The sequence below is a fragment of the Chanos chanos genome, chromosome 3 (assembly GCF_902362185.1).
Source record: "Chanos chanos chromosome 3, fChaCha1.1, whole genome shotgun sequence".
Classification (NCBI taxonomy): domain Eukaryota; kingdom Metazoa; phylum Chordata; class Actinopteri; order Gonorynchiformes; family Chanidae; genus Chanos; species Chanos chanos.
This window is the reverse complement of record NC_044497.1, coordinates 29,685,001-29,710,562: the sequence shown is the minus strand read 5'-3', so window position 1 is coordinate 29,710,562 and position 25,562 is coordinate 29,685,001. Positions and strand designations below refer to the sequence as shown.

Genomic DNA, 25,562 nt, shown 5'->3' with positions numbered 1-25,562 from the left:
TTTCATAAAAACAATTATTTTCTGGTTGATATTTGAAGAAAATTGGGATCTAGTTTTCAATGTAATCTTTTGGGGCCTAATTTTTTGGGTACAAAGTTTTACTGTTTGTTTGACCCCTCATTAAACTCACTCCGGAATTCAAAATGGGGAGATTACAGTTTAATGAAGTGAAATATAGAAACAAATAAACCAGAGTAAACCTATGTTTGAGTCAGACTGAGCTTGAAATAAAACTGTAAATTAGTATAGAGTGTATACAATTCATTCTTGTGTTGTCAAAAAAGTATTTAGTGTTGGTAGCAAACAACAATATTTTGATATTCGTAAATGTCTATCACATGCTGTCATTAGTATATGACATATATTATTCATACCACCTGACAATAAAACCAGAAATCTTATTTCAGAAGTCACTAATGCTCTTTAAAAGCACAAAACCAACACAAATGAACGCAGTACAAGTCTTTGATCTTAAAAAAAAAAAAAAACAATTTAAATAAGTTTTAATTTTGAATCAGTATTTTTGTTTTCACTTTCAAAACATCATTTTAAATCAGTCACATAGATATAAGACACTGAAGAGAAGGACCAATAGGATGCTATGTGATACTGTGGCATAGCTGTCTTAGAGTGTCTATAATGTCACAGTAGGTTGACAAATGGCCTGAGCTTTGCACTCATCAGGCAGATCAATGTTAACTTTACAGAGTATGTAGAAACCACTGAGATCCCCCTGTGGCAGTGAACAGTGCACCAATCAAGGTTGGACAGCATGGTTCATTAGTTGTCAGGAATTTACTGGGAGAAAGAGAAGAATGACAGCACAGGAAGGGGTGGGAACAAAAGAATGGAGTAGGGTTTAACACATATGAGAAAAAGAGAGATAGAGTTAGAAATGTTTTAAAAAGAGAGACGAATTTCTTAAAGATGAGGTGGCTGCCTAGATAAAGCAAGCAGATGTTTATGCCCGTAAGGCGTGAAAGGCACTTTTCTCACAGCTTGCTGACAGGAGCTTATCAGCATCTTCTTGTTGCTCTATTTTCTCTTCTTAAAAACTGACACCCTCTCCACCCACCAAAAAAAAAAAAAAGAAGAAGCTAGTAATCAAGTTATCCCTAAAGTCTGACTGATGAACTGTCAAAACAATGAAAATGATCAATCAGGCACAAATTTGATTATCAAAATTGACAAGAGGTATTATATGATTTGGCTTGAAGGATTTGAAGACAGTTTCAATTTGAATCAAAACAGAATGCGCTGAGTCTTTCAAAAGCAGTTGTCTTACTTTTAATTGTTGGGCTGACTCATAGTTTTAAAAGGGTTCTGATTGAAATATTGAAAAATTTGAAGTGGAAATTGTTCAGAGCGGTTCAATTTCCTAAAATCTCAATAGCTCAGATTAAAATGTCACCAGTGGGCAGCTCCTCTGTGCCCTCACACATGTTATAAGATCAAAATTTAAAATGGTTTTCGTTACTGTCTTCTCTTGTTCGTTCTTTAATTTCCTGCACAAGATGTTGCAGTGTATCTTATCTGTTTCCCACATCCTTGCTATTGCTCTGCAGCAAGAGGCATTTACCAGTAGTAGACACTTAGGCAGCGCCATTAACCACACCCACAATGAGGTAAACTCCGCCTACCCCCTAATCTGCCCCATCCCTCTCCCCTGTCCCTCTCCCTCCGTGTTTGACTGATTCGCCTCAGACTTTAAAAAGTATCTCACTATGGAAATCATTATCTCACTATAGAAATGACATTTTAAATCACTTTCTGGTCCAAGTATTGCTACACCTGTTTCCATTCCTCCCTCTAAAAGAAATGAGATTATACATTGTGACAGGCAAAACAAATTTGAGCAGAAAGATAAACAAAAATGTCATTTTAATCTTGGAGTGTCACCAGCGACAGCTGCTGTGTGTACATAATTAATGGGAAGGAAATGCTTTGAAATTCATTCATTCAAAACCATTTTTCTTGGGTCATCTAAATTCCTTGTTACAATGATTTGCAGTTACAGGTTTTAACCAACAGGTGGCATCATAACAACAGCGGGGGGGGGGGAGGGGGGGATCATGGCAAAAGCTAGTATAATATTCAAGGCCCTTCGAAAGGAGGACATATAACTGCCTCTAATTCAGTCAAATTCTGCAACATCTACGAGTAACAGCACTTTCAAAGATACCAAGGACTTCCATTCATGTACAGAACACTCTCCAACCACCACAGGACACTGAACATAAACGTTGCACTGTGACCCAGTTCTGCAGATGCTCACAGAATTCAAAACTGAGATTGAGATTTTTACAGGTAAGTGAGAAGGAACCTTACCTGTGGAGAACATGTGTGGCCTTAAATTTATAAAATATGTACAAAACATTATAACACAAGAAAGAGACAAATGACCCCCCACTTGGTTACAGTAATAATCATTTACCTGATCTTTGTGTTGCAAAAATAAAAACACCACACCCTACCCAGTTCATTCAAGCAACAGCAGAGTGGAGTGTTTATGCTTCATCTAAGAGGAATAAGTGATTCATCTGGCTATACTAAACTAAGATCACATGATGACGTTAATAACGCTGCTGTACTTGTGTTCGTCCAATGTGGACTCCTGCATTTCTCATTTCAATGAAGGCAATGATTTCCATGAAAATTTTTACATCAGAAATGGAGTTCTGAGAAACGGTGCATGTCCCTATTGAAGTGCATTACATCACACCAAAGAGCTTTGACTTAATGTGAACGGCAATAAACCAATAAGCAATTATAAGTGAGACCAACAGATATAACAGACTATAACCTGTCTTTGTTTAAAAAGCTCATTCAGAATTGTGTCCTGATGCTAAGTAGCCCTGAGCCCACATCACTATTGCAGTCACATCAGCAATTTAGGGGGGGGGGGGGGGGGGATCTTATTTGGGAGGTTGGTTTATATACCTGACAAATTCCTGTACCTTTTTATTTTACATGGACTACATCTTGGTATCCTTACTCAAAAATAAAGAACCAACTGCAGCTGCTCTCATTTAAATGGTAAACAGGCAATATCTCTGTGTAAGGTGAGATATAGGAGGTAAAACCTGCACACCTACATAAACAAGAACTGAGTTTATGTTGGGAAGAACTGGAATGCAACATTTTGTGCATTTATAAGGGCTTTATTTAAAGTTTACTGTTATTTGTCCAAATTTCTAAGATTAAAGGTGTTGCACCTCATCAATTCTATTAATTGAGGGCAACATACATACAGCTCACTTCAATGTGTCCACAGTTACAGGAAAATGGAGCCAATCCCCCGACAGCACATTTGTAGCAACCATTACCATGACGACGTAAGCAAACAACCTCAGGTTGGTAGGGAACAAATTTTCAACTGTGAGGACAACCGGGCCTCTCAGAGGTATTGACATACTTTTCTTTCGTTTTTCATAGATCCAAGTCCGTTGATAACCTACGTAGCCTATGTGTATTATGTTTATGTACTGGCTGCAATTAACTGGAAGTGATTGTTAGACTAGCTATGTAACGTATAATTACAAAGGCTTGAAAGCTAATCACAGTAAACAACGATGCAACATTTTAGCCAATTCAGATAGCCTTGAACACAGCATTACTAAACAACTTTCGCATTTAGACTGCACAATCTATACAACTAATGCATTTATAGTCCGTTCGTTTCAAATTCTAGTGACTCGCTGAGGAATCAAAGAACAACCTGGCTAATGAAAAGCAAGAATTAATTAACTAATTTATTGGATGGTTGATTAATTAGATACTTAATGTCCAAACATTTAATTGCATTCCCATCCGTTCCCTCCAATTAACTTCACTGAAATTATATTGACCTCAAATTTGGTAGCCTCAGGTAAGAAAAAAAAAAAACATTTAACTTGTAATGAAATTATCAACGTTGTGAACTTCATCAACATTGTTATCAACATTGTAATTAGACGTCTTTGTTGCGTGTAAAATTGAGGTCAGTTTAGTCGACGAATTGGTTGCGTTACTTTAGGAAATGCCAGACCAGACCTGAAAATATGGCGGACCAAGCACAGAGAAACAGCCGCAAGACGTTTAAGGATGTTTCACCTGCAGACCTGAGGAAAATGTGCCCTCAGCAAAAAGCGCGATACCTGGCTTACGCCGAGCCGTCCAAGAACGTTGGGGGTTCGGTGGCAATAGCAAAGCAAAGGGTACGTGTATTTATACATGAGAAAAGAGAACAAGAAAAACAGCTGTTGCAGAGCGCCGAGGAGAAGAAGTGTCAGGATGCACTTATTGGTCAACTCAAAGCGGCAGAGGCGAGGAAACGAGTACATCAAAAGAGATTACTGTATCAGAAACTGAAGGCATGTAATAGCCTACAATCCTACTCTAAACAACATCAAGGAGCAGTTTTATGATTATGTACAGTTAAAGAGTTGTGGGTATGTCTTAAATATCAAATGTTAACATAAAAAATGTAGACATACTCTAACCCACTGTTAAAAACGGGATGTAGTGCTCAAGTAGCCAACAGCATTTGTGTAGTTGAATTTAGTTTAAAATAAATAAATAAACAAACAAATAAAAATGCTGTAAAGTTGATTCCTTTACTATTTTGAGTTGAGCCGTTTGTTCTTTTTCTTTTTTTCAACTGTGCGTAACTTTTATGCCCATCTATGGAAGTCCTATTAGTTCGCGGACACAAAAAATTGGAACTGTAGTCTAATGTAGATGTAAACGCATATGTCTTCTCTTGCAAATCTCCAGGAGCAGGAAATCAACTTTCTGATCTCCTGCCAGCCTACTGCTCTAAGTGCACTTCGATTAAAATTACTGTTGCCATCCAGAGACATCAAAATGGATAGGACTGACCCTTTGGACAAAAAGCAGGTATTCCCTTGGCAGTAACATACAAGTAGTGTTGAAGTGACACATGAAATTAAACACATAATGGTTGAAGAAAGTCACCATTTTTCCGTCACACTTTTTTTTTTTTTTTAAATATTTATACTGACATAGTACGGCACAGTAGAGCACCACAGCTCTGCTGGACTTTCAAGGTTAACCATATTAATACATGATTGTGGACATCCCAAAGTTCAGCTGATGCCCGGGTGAAATGTTTCACTAAGATGTATGACAAATAGCTGTGCCTTTTACAACATAGGTGGTACCTGGAATTCCTGGCTCTGGAATTCAAGACAGTGTGTTTCCAATGCGTATTATCATCAGTTATGTTACTACTCTAATGGTTCACCACTGGCAAGGAATATTAAAGACAAAAAAATTAGCACCAACAATAGTAAACTGTGACTGGCCTGTGCAACTGTAAATAAACAGTATGCCCCACTCTCGTCATTTAATGGATCTATACAGAACTATGCATTGCTATGTGCAGAGCACAACTGGCTTTATAGTTTCTATATCATCTCATGTTTGTGTCAAGATGAAGAGAGCAAGTCTTTGCCTGAATGTGATCGATCTGACCAGCTGTCATGCCTGTGATTTTCTGCCATCAGGATTCTGTAATAACACACAGGGAACAGGTTCTTCTGTGGAACCTCCAACGTCCGTCTTGATAGTCTTACACTGAGTGTCACAACACTGATGCTATCTCTCAAATAAGCTGAAGGAGGACCAATCCACAGTTCTCCACACACTTTGACAGCCTGCCTCACATACTTATATTATCTCCCCTCAGCAGGTGTGGATTGGAGTGCCTGAGGGTTTTTATTTTATTCGTTTCTTTCCTTTTTTTCTCTTTCAAACAGCACTTAACAATATTAATTAAACTGTTACTCCAAAAAAATGACAGTTTGATCTGATTGCCATTCTCAATGCATTGCTCTGCCAAATGAACCAAGCTCTGTAGTGACATATGACATGAGAGATACTACAAATCATCTTTTTTTCCTTTAATATGATTTTTTTACTTTATTGATTTTGTACTGCACACGGTGTTCATGCAGATAACTTACAAAACAACAGGTCAGCTCTGGAGCCAAGGCCTAAGCCTCTGCCTTAGTCTCAAAGAAATGAGATTAATTACTTCTATTAAAGAAACACATCTTTTATTCGAAAGCAAAATGAAAAAATAATAAACTCTGGACTTACAAATGGTATTAAGAAACTTTAAACTAAAGTATTTGTTCATGCTTTAAGTCTGTGAGTTATCTGCACCCTGTGCGTACCAAGGTTCTTAATTTTTCATCAAGAGGGTTTGACTCCGTTCATCCATCATGAGCAACTCTTGACTGAGTTTTTCTTTCTATTTCTGGTTCTTTCTGCCCCCCCAACCCCCAAATTGTCTCACATATTCTCATTGTTTTTCTTTCTGCAGAGAAGAAGGGTTGAGGAGATCCTGGGAGACGAGAAGGATCTGACAATCATTCGAAGCTGAATGTAGTCACATAGTGTTCAAGACAGTGGCGCAGTTCTGCAGGGTTGGGTAGGGTAATGCAGACACAGCATAAAGATGTCATAAACCACAACCATCAGTGTAACCTCATCACTGCAGCATTCTTCAATGCACCTGCTTAGCAACATATACCGAGGCCTACTTTTTTTTCAAAGGGTGACACAATAAACTCATTCAGTATGCAATGGAAAGATAACCAAGGGTTTTTTTTTTCATTCCTATTATTTGTAATTCTGAGAATGAGAAAAATGTAAAGATGTGAGTCGGATAACTATGCTGCAGTTGTTTTCCTCACTGAAGTATATTCAGAGGCACTACAGGGGCACTTCATTTACAGTACACATTGCACAACTGAGTTTTTCTATTGCAAGTTGGTCTGGATATATACTTTAGTGGAAGTACTCTATGCAGAGACAATGAGGCTTTCAGACGCAGACTGATTTTCAAAAATAGCACAGATAAATGAATAGCCGCATGCCTTCTTCCTTTTATCCCGTTGAACAAGTCAAGAAACATGGCAGACAAGTAACGTTATCTTGTGTAAAGCATCTGCACCCGAACCTGTGTTTAATGCTTTGCAGACATGCAATGCTGCTGCTTGACAGAATGCCGGAGAGTAAATCATGTTATTTAACTGGGAAGCTTGTATCAAGTCAGGGATGGCAAGATACTGTCATGTTGCCAGAAATGGGAGAGAGCAACAGGACTGAACCAGAGCATATATTTATACACTCACACGTACACGTGGAAACTGTGCTCAGATTCATAAAACTTTATTAACATGAATTAATCAGCACAACTAAGTTAATTTTCATTAAAGCTTCTTTAACTAACAACTTTAATGACAGTAATAAAGTCATGCAGTAAACCTTTTTTTTAAAAAAAACCCATATCCAAAATGCGAAAAAGATTTTTGATGGAGGAAAGCAAAATTTAAAATATAGTGCTTATTTGTGCTTTATCAATGATTATTTGTGTAGAACATATTAAAAGTCAAAACTGCAGAGTTTTTAATTTTTCTCCCCAAACTACTATATTTCTTTCCAAATCCAAACAAAATCCAACAATACTGAAATTGCTCACCATCTTTCTGGATCACTATCTATTTGTAACATTTGTCTAGTTCCACATGATCACCCTCCAAAGAGTCAAGACGAAGCAAGAGGCAGAATTGATTTAATATTATTTTTCATTTCTCTGGACAATGTAGGAGTGTGAAAGGTAAATGTGCTGCAAAATTGAGCTTGTCAACTGCTATAAGGGGGGGGGGGGGGGGGGGGGGGGGCAAAGAAACAAGCCAAATTCAAGTAAACAAGACCAATGCCACATCAGAATAATGTTCAACATAAGCCAAAGTGTAATTTTAACTGCTGTGCATTTGTTTGTCTTTGTTGAAGCAGAGAGCTTTAGTGACACCAAGTGGTAAGTGACTGAGGCCTTGCCTTGTGGTATTATGCTCTTGTGGGTGCTCTTGTGGCCCTGATGCGGGAGTCTGAAGCGATTAAATAGCAGTCAAATTTCATGGGTTTAGACAGCACCTTTAAAAGCTAAATCATCAGAAAAAAAGAGAAATATTATTATAGTTTCGCCAGTGCAAATCTCTGATTGTTTAATATACACTGAGCTTAATACATATTTGTTCAGTAAATTCAGACTTACTCAAATTACATACGAATTTGATATACATCGAACTTTTGCCCTGGACCTCAGATCGCTGGCTGCCTATCCCCTGTTATTGTTGGTGTTTGGCGCCTCTTGCTGGTTCTTTGAAGAACACATAGTTCTGAGAGAAACTGAAGATTTGGTGTTATGTGAAGCGAGAACATATAGAAATAGTGATCATTTAAAGATTAGAATATGCAGATTATACAGATGTTTTGATTTTGCTCTTGCTTTTATTTCTACAAAGTTTTTTTTTTCTTTCTCAACATATTTCAACATGTTGCTGTTTGATTACGATCTACGTAATGAATATCTGTAACGTTTTCTCAGGTTAAGTTGAATGTGCTAAGTCTTGCCAGTCATTAATTTTGTTAACACCTAGATTCAGATTCAATCGAGGCAGTATTAGTATCTGTCGTGGCTTGACTCACAGAATGTAATAATAAATGACTTAACTGTTGAAGGCATAGAAATGCCACATTAAAAGCGGCAACTCCTTCCTCTTTCTATAAGTCTTATCAACAAAATGTCATCAGTGCTGTTAGCTGATAAAGTTACCGCGGCCTCGTTTTGTATGGTCCGCACTAAGAAAGGAGTTCCAATGGAAATGAAAATTACCGAGGAAGTCCTTCGTGAACTGCCTGAGTAGAACTGTCTAAGTTGACGCATGCGCAAGTCATCATTAGCCTGCCTCTGTAAGGGTGTCGATATTGAAGCTGGAACATTGGAGGAAAAAAGATACTGTGTTTCTGTACGTAAAACAGCGTAAAAGAAACGGATGTGCTTCAGAAAACGAAACGGCTACCGCCCTCCAGATCATTTTAATGCAAAAATTGTAAGTATTGTCAATTGCAGCATTTTCAAAGCAAAACGTTTAGTTTGCCAGTGGATGGTGGGTTTTTCCCGTTTTGAAAAGGTCCGTGATTCCTCAAGAATGGGTCGTCCTCAGTAAACCCCTGTTTCCCTATTTTTATCTGAGAACTTGAAACCTTGTGGTAATGTTCTGGGGAAAAAACACGTCCTATATAGTTAGAATCAACCTTTCCTAGAAACAGACGGACGATTGTCTTCGATAGGCTATATGGAGTGTGTGGTAATTCGCAACTGAGGAGGGACTACCGCTTATTTTTCTCTCTGTGTCACTGCTTATTTTGTATCAGTGAAAAGGTATAAATGTGGGTCCAATACAAACAGAGTAGTTGTTTGATACACTTCTGTTTTATTCAGTAATTCTCTTCTAAATGCGTCAATGATTTATTTTGTGAGGCGAACTACACTACTCAAACGGTACGTCCACTGTGTGCTTACAGGCTGGCTGTAATTTTTCAAAGGGGAGTGAATCGTGCTCCGAAGTGATGTTTTCAATGTACAATTATTACAGGAAGAACGGGGAAGGAGTGCAGCCGGTGTGTCACGGGGATAACGGGTTTGAAAGTGTTCAGTTTTCACGGAGAGAAAACGAATACGTGCATCTTCTGCTAAATTTGGTTCAAAGCTTAGACAGTACAGAATAATGTATCAAAGAGGCTTTGAACCGAGTACCGGTTTATTGATAAGGCATTGCTTCTTAATATTATTGAATCCTGTCGTCATTTAGTTTCAACAAATAGCCCGTTTAGACGCCCAAATTAACCACTGAGGAGAATAAAAACGCACAGATTACAGTCTTGTGGGAGGGGGTCTATTTTCAAGTCAAACGTCTCGGAAGTGGGTGAGGATAAAACCTGTATTATCATTACGTTTTGGCTACACTTGATCAGTGTTGTACTAATTTATGAGGAGCTCACTGCCTCAAAATGTATGCTGTCTTTCGATTAAGATCTTTATTTTCTCGGTCTGAGGGTTCGCGTGCTTTTTCCTCTCGAAAGATGTACTCCCTCTCCCTCTCGCTGTGTAGTAAAGCGCGTTCCTGACTCACGCGCGAGACCTTCGGGTGAATGAATTCTGTGTGCGCGGAGCGCGATTCGCGTACACGTCGTGTGGAGGAGGGCAAGGGGGCGGGGCCATGTATGTCGCGTGGCGGCGTAGCGCTTTGAACGCGTTCGCGCGTGCCAATACGTGGGGCACGCGCTTCCGAAACGAGGGGAAACACAGAAATAGTGCACGTTGACGTAACAGGGTGAACATCAGGACTGATTTGACATGAATGAAAACAGATATCTTTTAAATTTAGATTTCTGAATCAAGGTCCACTCTTGTAGTTACATTTAGAACTATAACTAAATTAACAAACAGTTTTATAAGCAGCCCAGTGCAGGGACTAGTGTCCAAAGGACTCGTAGATGTAAGGTCATGTGTTTATTGATGGTTTCAATAATAAGCCTGTGTATTGCAAAATGGATAATTACTTTTAGTCTCGTTTTAAAATGACATCTGTCTGATTTATGCCTTGATTAATTTTCATAATTATGGGCTATGTCCTTTAGTACTCTTCATATTCTGACATAAAGGTCTTTGATCTGGAAAGACAACACTTTTCAGGTAATTCACACAAAAGCAGATTTAGGACATTTTTTGTAAGAAAGTTTCAGTGGATGTTGTGGCCCCAGTTCATATTAAGTGTGCTCAGTTGTGCTCTTGACTGTCAGTCCTAGTGGTGCCTTATACCTGTGGTGCGGGAAGAAACAGTTCTGTAGCAATTTTTGCATGTACACTCGTATGTGTACACTTTTGCATGCGTTAATACAATAAATTATCATGTGCTGTAGTAGAAACAGCTGAATTATATATTTATATGCAGAAAATTATACTACAGGCTACTTTGATATGTAGTTATTGTGTAGAAACACAGTAATTAGAGACAGTTTATGTAAGTGGACAGAATTAACTCACTGGCTTATTAATCCTAAAATCCTAGGCTTTACAGTGACCCTCTGTGCCAAAGAGGGCCAAACATGTTTCTTGTTTTGGGGTGGACTGTTGTAGTCTCAGCTGTCACTTATGTGTGTGATGCTAGTGAACTAGACTGTAGTTATATAAATGTGACCTGATCAGACACTGTAATATATCATCAGAAAAGGATTCCCTTATTTTGATCTTTGTGGTTGCAGAAGTGAAATAGAGGACAACGTTGGTTTCGCAAAGTAACAGGTGATAGTTTATTAAGTTACTTTAGACTGATAGGGGAAAATGGACAGTCATGGATAGTCTCAGACATTGGCAGAAGATCATTGAAAATATTAAATATATGCAGCTTTTGCTGAAGAAGCACAATAGAAATGTTTTTTTCAGAGAAGACAGTAAGAGAAACAATAGCATGACAGAGAGAGAGAGAGAGAGAGAGAGAGAGAGAGAATTTACCACCACCACCGATATTTCAACAGACAGTTGTCATTATTGTTGTGGGTACTTTTTTGTTTGTTTGTTTTCCTGCATGTTGTAAACTATTTAACTACTTTGTATTAAGTTCTTTTTTTAAGGGAGGGTTAGTTTTATGTAAAGTGTCTAAATATTTGGATGATTTTAACATGAAGCAGCAAGACCTGATATGGTTTTCTTCAGAGTCTTTCGTGTATGGAACAGTTATTCAGCAGTGAGTCTATTGTAAGACCTCTCTGAGGTCACATTATTTCAAAAGGCTTTGAGCTTAAACGGGGGCCATAGCTGAGTTAAATGGCCCCCTTTCATGTTGTCTCAGCCCTCAGGGTCCTATATTAAAAATATCTGAAGTGAATTTACAGGAAAATTAAAGGAAACATGGATTGCTCTCACTGTCAGAGCCCACACACAGACACACACACCACACACACTCACACACTGTTGCTCACATGTACAGTATTTTTGAGAGTGTGAGAAGAAGCCTGGATGAATAGGAGTTTGTGACATCTTCATGTCTTTTATGCCAATCTTAAGGAGGTAGTTGAAGTGCGAGCTGCACAGAGATTAACCCGGTGTCGTTGGGAAAAAAAAAACAGATCTTAAAGAGGAAGTATGAGTCATTCATGTCATTCTGCGGCCATTTTGCTCTCCTGTCTCTCTCCCTCTCTCTCTCTCTCTCTCTCTCTCTCTCTCTCTCTCTCTCTCCCTCACTCTCTCTCTCTCTCTCTCTCTCTCTCTCTCTGTCCTTTTCCCTGTCAATCTCTGCCTCTCTCTTTTCCCCTTGATATCTCCCTCTCTCTGTCTCTCCATCCATCTCTGTCTCTCTCTCTCTCTCTCTCACTCTCTCAAATCTGCCAATTGCCAGGTCTGTGCTTCACTTGAGAATCTCCGTGTATTTCATTGTGTAGTGAGTTGTTAACGCTGTCTTTCTGACTTTTTGACTGGAAATTTAGCAGCCTTGCAATTTGAAATTTTATAAGTGAAACTGTGTTTGTTAAACTGGTGAAAAAAATACGTCATACTTGGTTAAGATCAGAGTGTAAATTTCAGATTTAAATTTCTTTGTTGTTTTTTTTTTCACCCTCCCAACAGTGACTAACCACAGCTCCTACCATCTTAAGAGATCTAGACGTGTCTTAATTCTGCTCTTTTTTTTTTCCAGAGTTGGTCCTCATCTACTTCCTCTTTTGTTCCCTCTTTTATTCTTTGTCTGTTGCCTGTTTCCTCTTTTCTGCATTTGACTCCCCTTTCTCTCCTCTCCTCAGTGACTTAAAAGAGAAGTAGAAAGTCTTAGGCATGACAGACCTAATGACACTTGTGATACTTTAAACCCACGTGCGATGGCTGTAATTAAACAATACTCCTTTATGTGCTTCCCCCTAGTTTGGAAGTATGTAAGTCGTTTTATGAATTAATTCATTTATTATTTGTCTAGGTTGAAATTCATCAGTTATTTCTCTGAAATTAAATCAGTAACTTTGAGATAAGTTTGTAAATGGCATTTCAGAGAAATCAAGTTTGCAAAAAATATAGAAATTGAATACTAATCATCTTCCAGCTGAACCTCTTGTGTGTGTGTGTGTGTGTGTGTGTGTGTGTGTGTGTGTGTGTGTTCAGAAATAAGCATCGGTTGTCTTTGTCCATGTCACAAATGTGTGCTTCTTAATGGTCACTTCTTTTTGATTTGATTTTAAATGAAACAAACATGTATGGTCAGTTTGCACTGTTCTCAGGGCATTTTGTGTGATGTAATATGGAGGTGTACAGAGTATATGGAGATGTTGTACAGTTTTGTTCTTTTCATCTGAGGAAATGGGTGGAGGGTGTTTTCATATTACTGTGGAAATGTTATTGTGCAAATGCAAAGATTAGTTGTTGTTTGTCTCATGTTTTGCATGTGTGATGTGGAGAAACTGAGATATTAGCTTAGATCATCCTTTACAGGAATAAGGAATCTTCATTAATGAAGAGTTTATTTTAACAATCTTAACAATCATTCCCTCTCTAAACTACCTTTAATTTATTACATCCCTAACATTTTAACACGTGACTAATACTTAACTCTGTGCTTTCTAACACACCCCATATCTGTTCAAATGCTTTTTCTTTGAAGATTTTCCTGCCAAAATGTTTTACAAAAATATTTTCATTACTCCAATAGACACTGTATTATAATTAGGTACTGAACTCTGATCTCCCAGTAATGCATAAGAGGAAGCCACTAATATGAAGTCTTGGCATCTCTTTCTCTCTCCCTGTGTGTGCGTGCGTGCGTGCATGCGTGTGTGTGTGTGTGTGTGTGTGTGTGTGTGTGTTTATGCACATGCTTGTTTGTGCTCCTGTCTTGTATACCTGTACCTGTCATGACCTGTGTGTGTGTGCGTGCGTGTGTGTGTGTGCGTGTGTGTGTGTGTGTGCGTGTATGAAGGAGAGGTGCGCGGCCAGCGGGGGGATGACATGCATGTGTCCGGGCTGTTAACATCGTTGAGGATTTTAAGACTAATAGGCAGCCAGCTGTCAAGACATGATGGACATACTGGTAACTTTTCTCTCTCTCTCTCTCATTCATCACACTGTGACTGTGGCGTTGCTTTGTCTGTGGTGTCTGTGTCGCCGTTGACCTAACTATTCATTTTGAACTTTATGAGTGGACTTGGTCAGCGCTGTCTGAATGGCTCAGCCATTTCACTCACTCACTCACACACACACACACACACACACACACACACACCTGGGACACATATGTCTTTCTGGGGTTTTTTGTATGGATGTTTATGTTTACCTGTTTGTTTGTTCATTGAGTTGATTTGACTTAAAAAAGAGTTGATACTGTGAGTAATATTTGTTGAGTACAGCATCAGACTTTCTCTGTTAGAAGTCACGGGGAACATTATTCCATGAGTGGGCACATGTGATTGGGGCAGGAAAGGAACTTTTGAGTGAGTTTGGCTGTAGAACGAGTTGCTTGAGTGTCTTGTTGCCTTGACCAAAGCTGATTGAAGACTATAGCTATGTATGAAATATGTTTCCACACATGTCATATAGCACACTATATCCTGTGTCAGCCATGTTGTAGGGGTGACTGATTTTCAGTGGATAATTTGATACCCTGTGTTGTTCATTATGAACAACATACACTACTGTAACACAGATATACCACAGTACAACACAGCAGTCAATATACACTAATGTAACACAGATACACCACAGTACAACACAGCAGTCAATATACACTACTGTAACACAGATATACCACAGTACAACACAGCAGTCAATATACACTAATGTAACACAGATACACCACAGTACAACACAGCAGTCAATATACACTAATGTAACACAGATACACCACAGTACAACACAGCAGTCAATATACACTACTGTAACACAGATACACCACAGTACAACACAGCAGTCAATATACACTAATGTAACACAGATACACCACAGTACAACACAGCAGTCAATATACACTAATGTAACACAGATACACCACAGTACAACACAGCAGTCAATATACACTAATGTAACACAGATACACCACAGTACAACACAGCAGTCAATATACACTAATGTAACACAGATACACCACAGTACAACACAGCAGTCAATATACACTAATGTAACACAGATACACCACAGTACAACACAGCAGTCAATATACACTAATGTAACACAGATACACCACAGTACAACACAGCAGTCAATATACACTAATGTAACACAGATACACCACAGTACAACACAGCAGTCAATATACACTAATGTAACACAGATACACCACAGTACAACACAGCAGTCAATATACACTAATGTAACACAGATACACCATAATACAACACAGCAGTCAATATACACTAATGTAACACAGATACACCACAGTACAACACAGCAGTCAATATACACTAATGTAACACAGATACACCACAGTACAACACAGCAGTCAATATACACTACTGTAACACAGATACACCACAGTACAACACAGCAGTCAATATACACTAATGTAACACAGATACACCATAATACAACACAGCAGTCAATATACACTAATGTAACACAGATACACCACAGTACAACACAACAGTCAATATACACTAATGTAACACAGATACACCACAGTACAACACAGCAGTCAATATACACTAATGTAACACAGATACACCACAGTACAACACAGCAGTCAATATACACTAATGTAACACAGATACACCACAGTACAACACAGCAGTCAATATACACTAATGTAACACAGATACACCACAGTACAACACAGCAGTCAATATACACTAATGTAACACAGATACACCACAGTACAACACAGCAGTCAATATACACTACTGTAACACAGATACACCACAGTACAACACAGCAGTCAATATACACTAATGTAACACAGATACACCACAGTACAACACAGCAGTCAATATACACTACTGTAACACAGATACACCACAGTACAACACAGCAGTCAATATACACTAATGTAACACAGATACACCACAGTACAACACAGCAGTCAATATACACTAATGTAACACAGATACACCACAGTACAACACAGCAGTCAATATACACTAATGTAACACAGATACACCACAGTACAACACAGCAGTCAATATACACTAATGTAACACAGATACACCATAATACAACACAGCAGTCAATATACACTAATGTAACACAGATACACCACAGTACAACACAACAGTCTATATACACTAATGTAACACAGATACACCACAGTACAACACAGCAGTCAATATACACTAATGTAACACAGATACACCACAGTACAACACAGCAGTCAATATACACTAATGTAACACAGATACACCATAATACAACACAGCAGTCAATATACACTAATGTAACACAGATACACCACAGTACAACACAACAGTCAATATACACTAATGTAACACAGATACACCATAATACAACACAGCAGTCAATATACACTAATGTAACACAGATACACCACAGTACAACACAGCAGTCAATATACACTAATGTAACACAGATACACCACAGTACAACACAGCAGTCAATATACACTAATGTAACACAGATACACCACAGTACAACACAGCAGTCAATATACACTAATGTAACACAGATACACCATAATACAACACAGCAGTCAATATACACTAATGTAACACAGATACACCACAGTACAACACAGCAGTCAATATACACTAATGTAACACAGATACACCACAGTGCAACACAGCAGTCAATATACACTAATGTAACACAGATACACCACAGTACAACACAGCAGTCAATATACACTAATGTAACACAGATACACCATAATACAACACAACAGTCAATATACACTAATGTAACACAGATGCACCACAGTACAACACAGCAGTCAATATACACTACTGTAACACAGATACACCACAGTACAACACAGCAGTCAATATACACTAATGTAACACAGATACACCACAGTACAACACAGCAGTCAATATACACTAATGTAACACAGATACACCACAGTACAACACAGCAGTCAATATACACTAATGTAACACAGATACACCACAGTACAACACAGCAGTCAATATACACTAATGTAACACAGATACACCACAGTACAACACAGCAGTCAATATACACTAATGTAACACAGATACACCATAATACAACACAGTAGGCAGACACCGTGGTTGTTAGAAACAGACAGCTGTGAAGATTGGTAGCTGAGGTGGCAGCAGTGATTCAAAGTTTAACATATTAAAAGAAAGCACCTCAAATCTCACCTCTAAATTCAGCATAATGATGCACATAGGATAGTTTTCCCTTACCTTAATAGTACAGACACCCTAATGTCAAACATAACCACCTAGGAAGCAGTAATGAAATATGATTGAAAGTCCTCATTGCGCAAGTGTACGGGAGTTGTGATACAACATTACTTTATAATATCTTTATTAAAGAAAGGGCTTCACTATGTGACAACATGTGTTGGAAATATGTTTTTGGTGTGTAAGAAAGCCAGTATCCTAATTTCTTTCCTTGTTTCACACACTAGTTTCCTATTCAGTAATCTGTGTAGTCATGGCTACATAATGAATAATGAAGGAAGGAGTGATTGGAGGTACACTTTTCATATCCCTTACCGTCTTCAAGAGCTTAGATTTCCACTCACTCACACAGTGTGATCCATCCACACAGCTCACTCTCCTAACCACACATCTCACTCTCCTAACCACACATCTCACTCTCCTAACCACACAGCTTACTCTCCTAAACACACGTCTCACTCTCCTAACCACACATCTCACTCTCCTAACCACACAGCTCACTCTCCTAACCACACAGCTCACTCTCCTAATCACACATCTCACTCTCCTAACCACACAGCTCACTCTCCTAACCACACATCTCACTCTCCTAACCACACAGCTCACTCTCCTAACCACACATCTCACTCTCCTAACCACACAGCTCACTCTCCTAACCACACATCTCACTCTCCTAACCACACATCTCACTCTCCTAACCACACATCTCACTCTCCTAACCACACATCTCACTCTCCTAACCACACAGCTCACTCTCCTAACCACACAGCTCACTCTCCTAACCACACAGGTACCGTCACTGTTGTCACCTTTCTGCAGGTGTTTTTGCTCATCACATACCCACACCACAGATCTGTCTCTCTCTCTCTCTCTCTCTCTCTCTCTCTCTCTCTCTCTCTCTCTCTTTCTCTGTGTGTGTGTGTGTGTGTTTTGACTGATTTCAGTGCCGCAAAAAACCTTACACGGAAGTTAGTGTGTTGATGTGTCTCTGCATTCACACACAGACACACACACAGACACACACGGGCGTGTTCGTGTCTCTGCACGCCAGTGACAGTCAACATGTAGAGTTCATTTATGGATTAGACTGGGTATGGCTTGCAGGCACGTTCTGTTCAGTAGCCAGGTTCCTGTGTGTAGTGTCACATACTCAGAGCTCCAAGAGGGCCACCCACAGACGTCACATGCCCGTCTGCCCGCGGTGTGCAATTGTCCGCTGCAGCTCTCCACTCCCTGCCTGTGTCCCCTGCTCTCACTGGGCCCTCAGCCTGGCTGTGTTCCCGCGCTTTAGCCAGGATTTAACCCTTTACCTGCATTCTTCTGTAAGCCCCAGCTAACCTCCCTGTGTGTACCACAGCTCTTCTCTTTCTCTCTCTCTCTCTCTCTCTCTCTCTCTCTTTCTTTCTCTTTCTCTCTCTCTCTCTCTCTCTCTCTCACACACACACACACACACACACAGAGCTAGACCCCTGTTTCCTTAAGACCTAACCCACATACAGAGGATGTTAGCAGCGGATAAGAGAAGAAGGAAAAGTTTGAGAGAGGAGGATAGAGGAGAGAAACGGGAGGGGAGGAGCGTTTGGATGACAGGTGAGGTTAAGAGAGAAAAGTTACGAGAGAAAAACAGAAGTGATGTGGAATGAGTTGAGTTTGTAGAATCTGAATGATGACTGGCAGGGCAGGCAGTGGGTATGAGAGGGAGGGAGAAGAACACAGAGAGTCTGAGGGAGGGATGGGGTATTTCTGGGTTTGTCACATGAGTCATGGCCACTCAGGCAAGGCATCTGGATAAAGTTAGTGGAAAGCAAGATTGAGATCTACAAACAGATGCACTGGGACACATGGACTCTCTCTCTCTCTCTCTCTCTCTCTCTCCCTCTCCCTCCCTCCCTCCCTCCCTCCTTCTTCCGCTCTTTCTTTAGGCAGAGTTTCTCATGACTACTGCCAGGTAATGGATGTGTGCTCTCTGCTCTTTGAATCTTTGCTCTTTTAAATGTTTGTATTTGCTGGGACAGTGAATCATTTTTGTTGTCTTCTGAGAAGGGTTTTTTGTTTTTTGTCATTGATGCAGAAAACTGTACACACAGGATGTTTGGCACTCTTGCCTGTATTGATCTGAGTAACATGTCGAGAAATAGAGAACGCTTACAGTAACCGCTGCTCACAGTAGCGCCTGATTTGAAGTAGCGGAGGTAAGAAGTGCAGTGTTGGTTCCTCCGGCTCCTCTGTGCTCCTTAATGATGGGTCTGTGTGAGGTACTGACAGCAGTTGGCACAGCCCTCCCCCATATCCTCCTGCTCCTGCCACTCCTGCACCAGTACTGTGCAGTTCTGTTTGTTCATTTAGCCCGCACTTTTCTCTGGAACAACTTACATAAGCACATAAAGTTAGCTTGACAAACTGGTATAAGAGCTGTTAGTACCTTAAGACGCTGCTTCAAAAAGCTTTTTCGTACAGCAAACTTTCTCTCTTGAGAGAGACAGAGAGAGAGAGAGAGAGAGAGAGAGAGAGAGGGTGAGAGAGTCCATGCTGGCCCTGTTCATCTGACCTAAACTTTGCTTTATCTGAAAAGCTGAGGGGTTTTCATGCAGTCTCTTTATGCTCTTCTCAAAGTTTATAAACCAATGGTTTGTATTTGATTGGGAAAGCCCTTTTCAATTAATACATAGTCACCAAATTTATAACGATCGCCTCGTTTGGCCTCCCATGCAGTTGTATTAAACCGTGTAATGGGTTACGTAGAATATGAACTAACGTAACAGTTCTTTGAGTTGCGACTGTGTACTTTCAGCCCTTTTTGAACAACAAGCCACGGCGCAGGAAATGACTTGGCATCTTGAGTGGGGGAGGTGATTGACACTAGAGTCTTTTCAGTTCTTCCTTTCTGTGTACATTTGTGCATGTAACAGCTTTATTGAGTAATGTGGTTGCACTACGTAGTCTTGAAACACTTGTCTGTCATTCCTGAATACGACTTCCCTCTTACATTAACTCGCGTCTTATGGTTTAGACCCTTTACCGCAACCCAGATTTTTCTCATTCACTTTTTTTTTTGCTGTTTTTCTCTGTCTGAGGTTTAACTCTCATGTATTATCAGTAACCCCTATTCTGTTTCACTGCTTATGTGGATGGAGGTGTTAGGTGAACGTTCTGCTTCCTCTTTTTGCTGCCTCTTTTAGACCACACCCTTTTGTTACTGCTTTTTCTCCGTTTTCCATGTTCTCTCTCTCTCTCTCTCATTGTATTTCATTGCCTTTGCAGGTCTGTTCTCTATGCAGCTGTCCAATATTGCTGTCCTAGCTCAAATATCTGTACTGTGAAAGACAGTTTCTTGGTCCTTCCTCATTCTGTTTCTGTCTTTCTGTGGCTGCTGCCTAAAAGTCTACAATGAATGCTAGTATGTTTACATTGACACTGGAACTGTCTTGAATTTCAGCCAGTCGTTTGTAGTTACAAAACCACATGAGTAAATACAGAATAACTTCTGTGCAGCACTGCAGTGCTCTCCCGTAGTATTGGTAATTACATTAATTGTGATGCAGTCCAATAATTTGTGTCTTTGTATTTGTTTCATTACACTACTGGATTTACCGTAAACAAGCAAGCGTTGGGTACATAAATGAAGACGTTTATACATAAAAGAGATTACTGTTCCTGTAGTGGGACTGTTTTGCATTTTACAATACATTGCAATATCCCCAGGCTGTTCCCTTAGAATTTCAACATTTCTTCTGCGCTTCACCTTTTGTACTCTCGCTCACCCTACTTATCTTTGACTTACTCTGGGCTGTTCACGAAGAGCCTTCAAAAGAGATGTGTCTGTCCTATAACTGGCCTAATATTGTGCGTGTGTGTGTAATTGCCTGTGGCGTTTATCTACTGTGTGCTGATGCTCCCCCCTCAGATCAGCTGGTCCAGTTTTCTATGGGATCCCGTTCCACTTCCTGTTCCATTTGAGCTGTTCTTTTGTGTTTTTACTGATCTTCCCCAATAGAATAGCTGGGTCTGTTTCTGTATGGAGCCATCTCTTGTCTCCTTTTATTTACTCTCAGCTCTTCCTCTACTTTTTTGGGCTGATCTTTACCCTAAGATAAGATAAGATAAGATAGAACTTTATTCATCCCAAAGGAAATTCTTGTGCCAATAACTGCTGAGAGTGTACTGTTTGTGTCTATGGTCTTTCCTTATGTCATCTGAGCTGTTCCTCTGTTTTCTGGCTAAATCCACCCTCTACCCCAGACCGGCCTTAACAGAACGTAGCTCTGAGTATCTGCCCTTGTGGTACCAGTTTCACAGACTAAATTGGATTTCAATTAATTTCACATGTTGATCCTATATATAGCCCCTGTCAAGTTTTCGCTGTGTCGCGTTTGTCTGTGACTTCACTTTCTCTCTCTCACCATTAATCCTCCTCTCTGTTATTTTTCTTTCTTTTTTGTCTCATAAATCTCTTTTCTTCTTTTAGAGAGAATCATCTTTTATTGCTTTTACACGATCCACACAACTGTAGATAAAATATATTTATAGTAGTGTCAATGAAGCATAGTAGAAAGGGAAAAACAAACGAATAATCTAGTTGTTCTTTTTTTTTTTTCCTCTAGGTGTTTTTTTTGTGTGACTATGTTGTGTTAACCACAAGTGTGAAAACAGGAAGGAAAAGGAGCTTCATTCTCTGTCACTCAGGTCACAGCGACAAGCTGTATTGTTGAGACACAGTTGGTATGTGTTGGTTTGGGAAGCACCTGGGGGTTGCAGGAGACCAGTTCTAAAACGGGAGAGCTGGACTTTGAGAAGGTTTGTGAGACTCTGAAAACTGTAAGACGGTCAAAAAGATGCCTGAGGAGAGTCTCTGATAAAGGACCGTATCTTTCTTTGCCTGGTAATAATAGTACTAATGGTAGCAAGTCTGATAGAAAAACAGAGCACAATGATAGCTGTAAGATGCCGTGGGAAGAGGTCACCCCTTTCTTTTTACAGGGAAATTAGAAATTTCTCAACCTCTTTCCCAATCTGTCCATCTCTCTCTGTTTCTCTCTCTCTCTCCCTCTCCCTCTCTGAGTGCCTTTCAACATCTTTCAGAGAGTGAGGCACAGATGAACTTGATATAGCAATATGGTAAATTTCACAGCAGGATGTTGAGTTGTTACTTACTTAATGGGCGTGTCTGGGAAAGACCCCTATTGACTGATGTGATGGGAATTACCCTGAGAGAAAACCCAGTAATATTCAATTACATTATTTGTTTGCTCAGCAGATGCCTAGGGCCTCTAAAACGACTTGTCTGCACTTATAATTGTTAAATAACATGTGCTTACTGAACTATGGTTTTGCCGCTACCTGTTTTGCTCTGTGGTTGTCTCATGTGTACAGGCCCAAACCGATAACCTACAAAAGACCTTTGGCTTCTCTCAGCGAGGCACATAGATTGTGATTTGCAATTGGGTTTAGACGAATGGTTTGGCTTCGTTCGCAGCAACGTGACGTATTCAGGCACTTCCCTTTTCTTCGCCAACTCTTCACCGGACTTGTAAATACAGGCCCACTGTAGGTGTTGCCAAACAAAACACACATTTAGGGAGACATGCTAGATTAACCTGTAGAGACATTAATAATCTTAAAAAAAAAGAATCTTAAGCTGACCGCAGTTTGACTCGGATTTGACAGCAGTTATCCCAACTTCAGCAAAGCAGTGGTACACAATAGTGTTAAAGGGAGATGGGTGAATGACTACGTTTGAGTGAATATGAGTGAATATTAGCATTGAATATCAGTGCTGGATATGAGTGGGGGCTAGATAAGCTTTATTGTGGCACCTATGTCCAGGAAACTGTCCAACACTGTGCAAGTCACCCAAGACATCACCTTCCAATAGCTTCACTCATTCCAACATTGGCAGTAGGGTTCCCGTCATTTCGAGTGAGTCGGATTTTATCTGTTCCCGAGAATCAGCGCTGGAGTGGGACAGGAGGAGATGCAAAAGGTGTAGGTAGTTTTTTTTTTGTTGTTTTTTTTGGAGAATCATTGTAACGTATGGTATTTGGTATTTGATGTCCTCTGCTGTGCATTGAACTGATAAGTAGTGATTGCCTAGAAAAGAGGAAGATTAAGAGGCTGACTCATTGGGTTTCATGCACACCCCATGTCACTTACAACATCTGTGAAGTTTCAACACTTCCCTTTCAACAAGCCTTCCCCCTCTCTCTCTCTCTCTCTCTCTCTCTCTCTCTCTCTCTCTCTCTCACCACTTTCATTCTCTCCTGTGCTCATCTCTTTCCATCTTTCCTTTTCCTTCCTCCTTTTCTCCCTCTCTCAGTCCCCTTTACCTCTCCGTCCATTCATCTAGACAGACATGTCATTGTAACCTCTCTTGGCCTTACAGTCTCACTTTGGTGGTTGATGGAGGGATTTGTGGAAAATGACAAAAAGCTAAAGAAAAGGAGAGAGCCAGGAGCGTGGGAAACACTTTTTCTTTCAATTATGTCACGTCCCTGCAGTACGCACTCGGTGAGTTTTTAATGCTGACTTTTCGAATTGTACAAACGCAGAAGCCATGGCTGTGCCTAAGCTTTTTTCAACTGGGATTCCCATAAATGGACATAAAACTTCAAGATATTTGGAGTGAATAGTTCTCCAGTAATGTATTCTATTAAAAACCTTGAATCTCTTGGCATGTGGTTGTGTTTGGGTGCTTGTATGCGTGTGAAAGAGAGAGAGAGAGAGACCCTTTTGTTGTGGGGGTGTGCGTGTGTGGGGGTGTGTGTAGTGTGTGAGTGTGTGTGCGTGTGTGTGTCTGTGTTTGAAGGTGAAAAAGCTTACAGGAGCATGTTTTGAAAACTTGTTCCCTCTGTTGTTCTGTGAGCTCACGTTTCAGAACGTGCCAGAACACGGTCAGAGTCTGACATTTCTCTGAAGCCAAAGCAGGTAGCTGCTGATTCTTCTGTTTCACAACATCTCTCTCCATCTTTTCTCTCCTCCACTATTCTTACCTCCCCCACAGCCCTGCTGTACATTGGAATTTTCAAGATTCCTCACGTATTTGGCGCTGTTTTGGTTCCGTGCCCCCCCCCCCCCCCCCCTCTCTCTCTCTCTCTTTCTTTCTCGACTCAGTCCATTGCCTCTATTCCTTTGTAAGTTACTGAGTTGTTTCTGTGTTCTTTATTGTGTGAGTATGGGCCTCCTTGTCTTGTTTTAGCACTGGAAAACTTCCCTTTTTAGAAATGTGTGACTAATTTGAGTGTACCAGAGATCCATGTTTGGTGCATGGTTTCAGCTGGGACTGTCCCCAGGGCGGAGGGAAGGCATGGGGCAGGATTGGTGGCCGCTGCCACTCTGCTTCACTGGAACCCTATTCCAAAGCAGTCCAAGTGCAGTTGGACATTGAAGAAAGGAGCTTTTTATATAAGAAAAAAAATTTCTCTGCTTCCTTGATGAAGCAACCAGAGTTGCAACCTTGGCATTTTTACAACATGAACAGAAATAGTCAGAAAAAGAATTGGTCTCTGTGTTTCTTCTTCTTTCTCAGAGTGATTTAATCTAAAGTTTAGTTAAAGGGATGTGCTAACAGAGTAATGCGCTGACAGAGACATCATTAGCATTTGCGCTGACCTTTGATCTTTCACTTACCATCTCATTAGCTTTCAGGTTTAGCTCTTGTGGCTCTGTTGTATTATTTTCTTTAAAAACAGATTATATTCTGTAGCTCTGTCTCTTTGTCGTATTTCTGTTGTTTGGTCTCCTCAGCTGTGTGTCTGTAATAGTGATTTGCTATCTCTATATGATGGTGTCTCTGTTGCTCCGTCTCTATGGACATGGTCTCTGTGGCTTTTCCTGGCTTTATTTAAACATTATTAACTGTGACTCTCCCTGGAGCCCTGAGTAAGTGCCCCCCTCCCACCCCACCACCCCCCACCACCACCACCACCATCCAGTTCTCTTATGCACCGCTGATGTGAGAGTGAGATTACGAAGAAATAATCACACAGATTAATAACCCAAATGAGAACTTAATTGCAGCAGAATGGCATTTTAAAACCTACAGCGAGAATGCCCCCCTTCCATCCAGAGACAAGTTACATCTTGTCCTGTCTTCCACTGGGGCTTTGTCTATGTCTCTGCCTGCCCCCAGTGCTCTCTGTGGAGTTTGTGCCAAATCCACGGCGGTCTTCTCTCTCTCTCTCTCTCTCTCTCTCTCTCTCTCTCTCTCTCTCTGCCTCCCCCCTACCCCAGCGCCACTCCTCTGGCTTTCCCCAGGCCTGGTCTGGGTGAGGAGCAGGTTGCGCGGGGTGAGTTTTTTCGGAGCTCCGTGGCTGGAGAAAATCCCTGGCTAACAGGATGAAGGGAGGGCTAATGAGATT

At 40.2% G+C, this 25,562-nt stretch overlaps 2 protein-coding genes across 2 annotated transcripts in view; both read left to right on the top strand.

The window, feature by feature from the left end:
• The first annotated feature begins 4,040 nt into the window (after window positions 1-4,040).
• On the top strand, window positions 4,041-6,388 carry LOC115806859 (protein LKAAEAR1-like). Its single transcript, XM_030767720.1, has 3 exons — window positions 4,041-4,352; window positions 4,762-4,878; window positions 6,329-6,388. Exons 1-3 carry the CDS (start codon window positions 4,041-4,043, stop codon window positions 6,386-6,388), a joined length of 489 nt encoding a protein of 162 aa, XP_030623580.1.
• A 2,458-nt stretch (window positions 6,389-8,846) lies between these two features.
• The window catches only part of rgs19 (regulator of G protein signaling 19), a 25,528-nt gene continuing 8,812 nt past the window's right edge, over window positions 8,847-25,562 (top strand). The window contains exon 1 of the mRNA XM_030769555.1: window positions 8,847-8,903. Within this exon, the coding sequence (XP_030625415.1) occupies window positions 8,847-8,903 (57 nt within the window). The remainder of the gene's footprint in view (window positions 8,904-25,562) is intronic.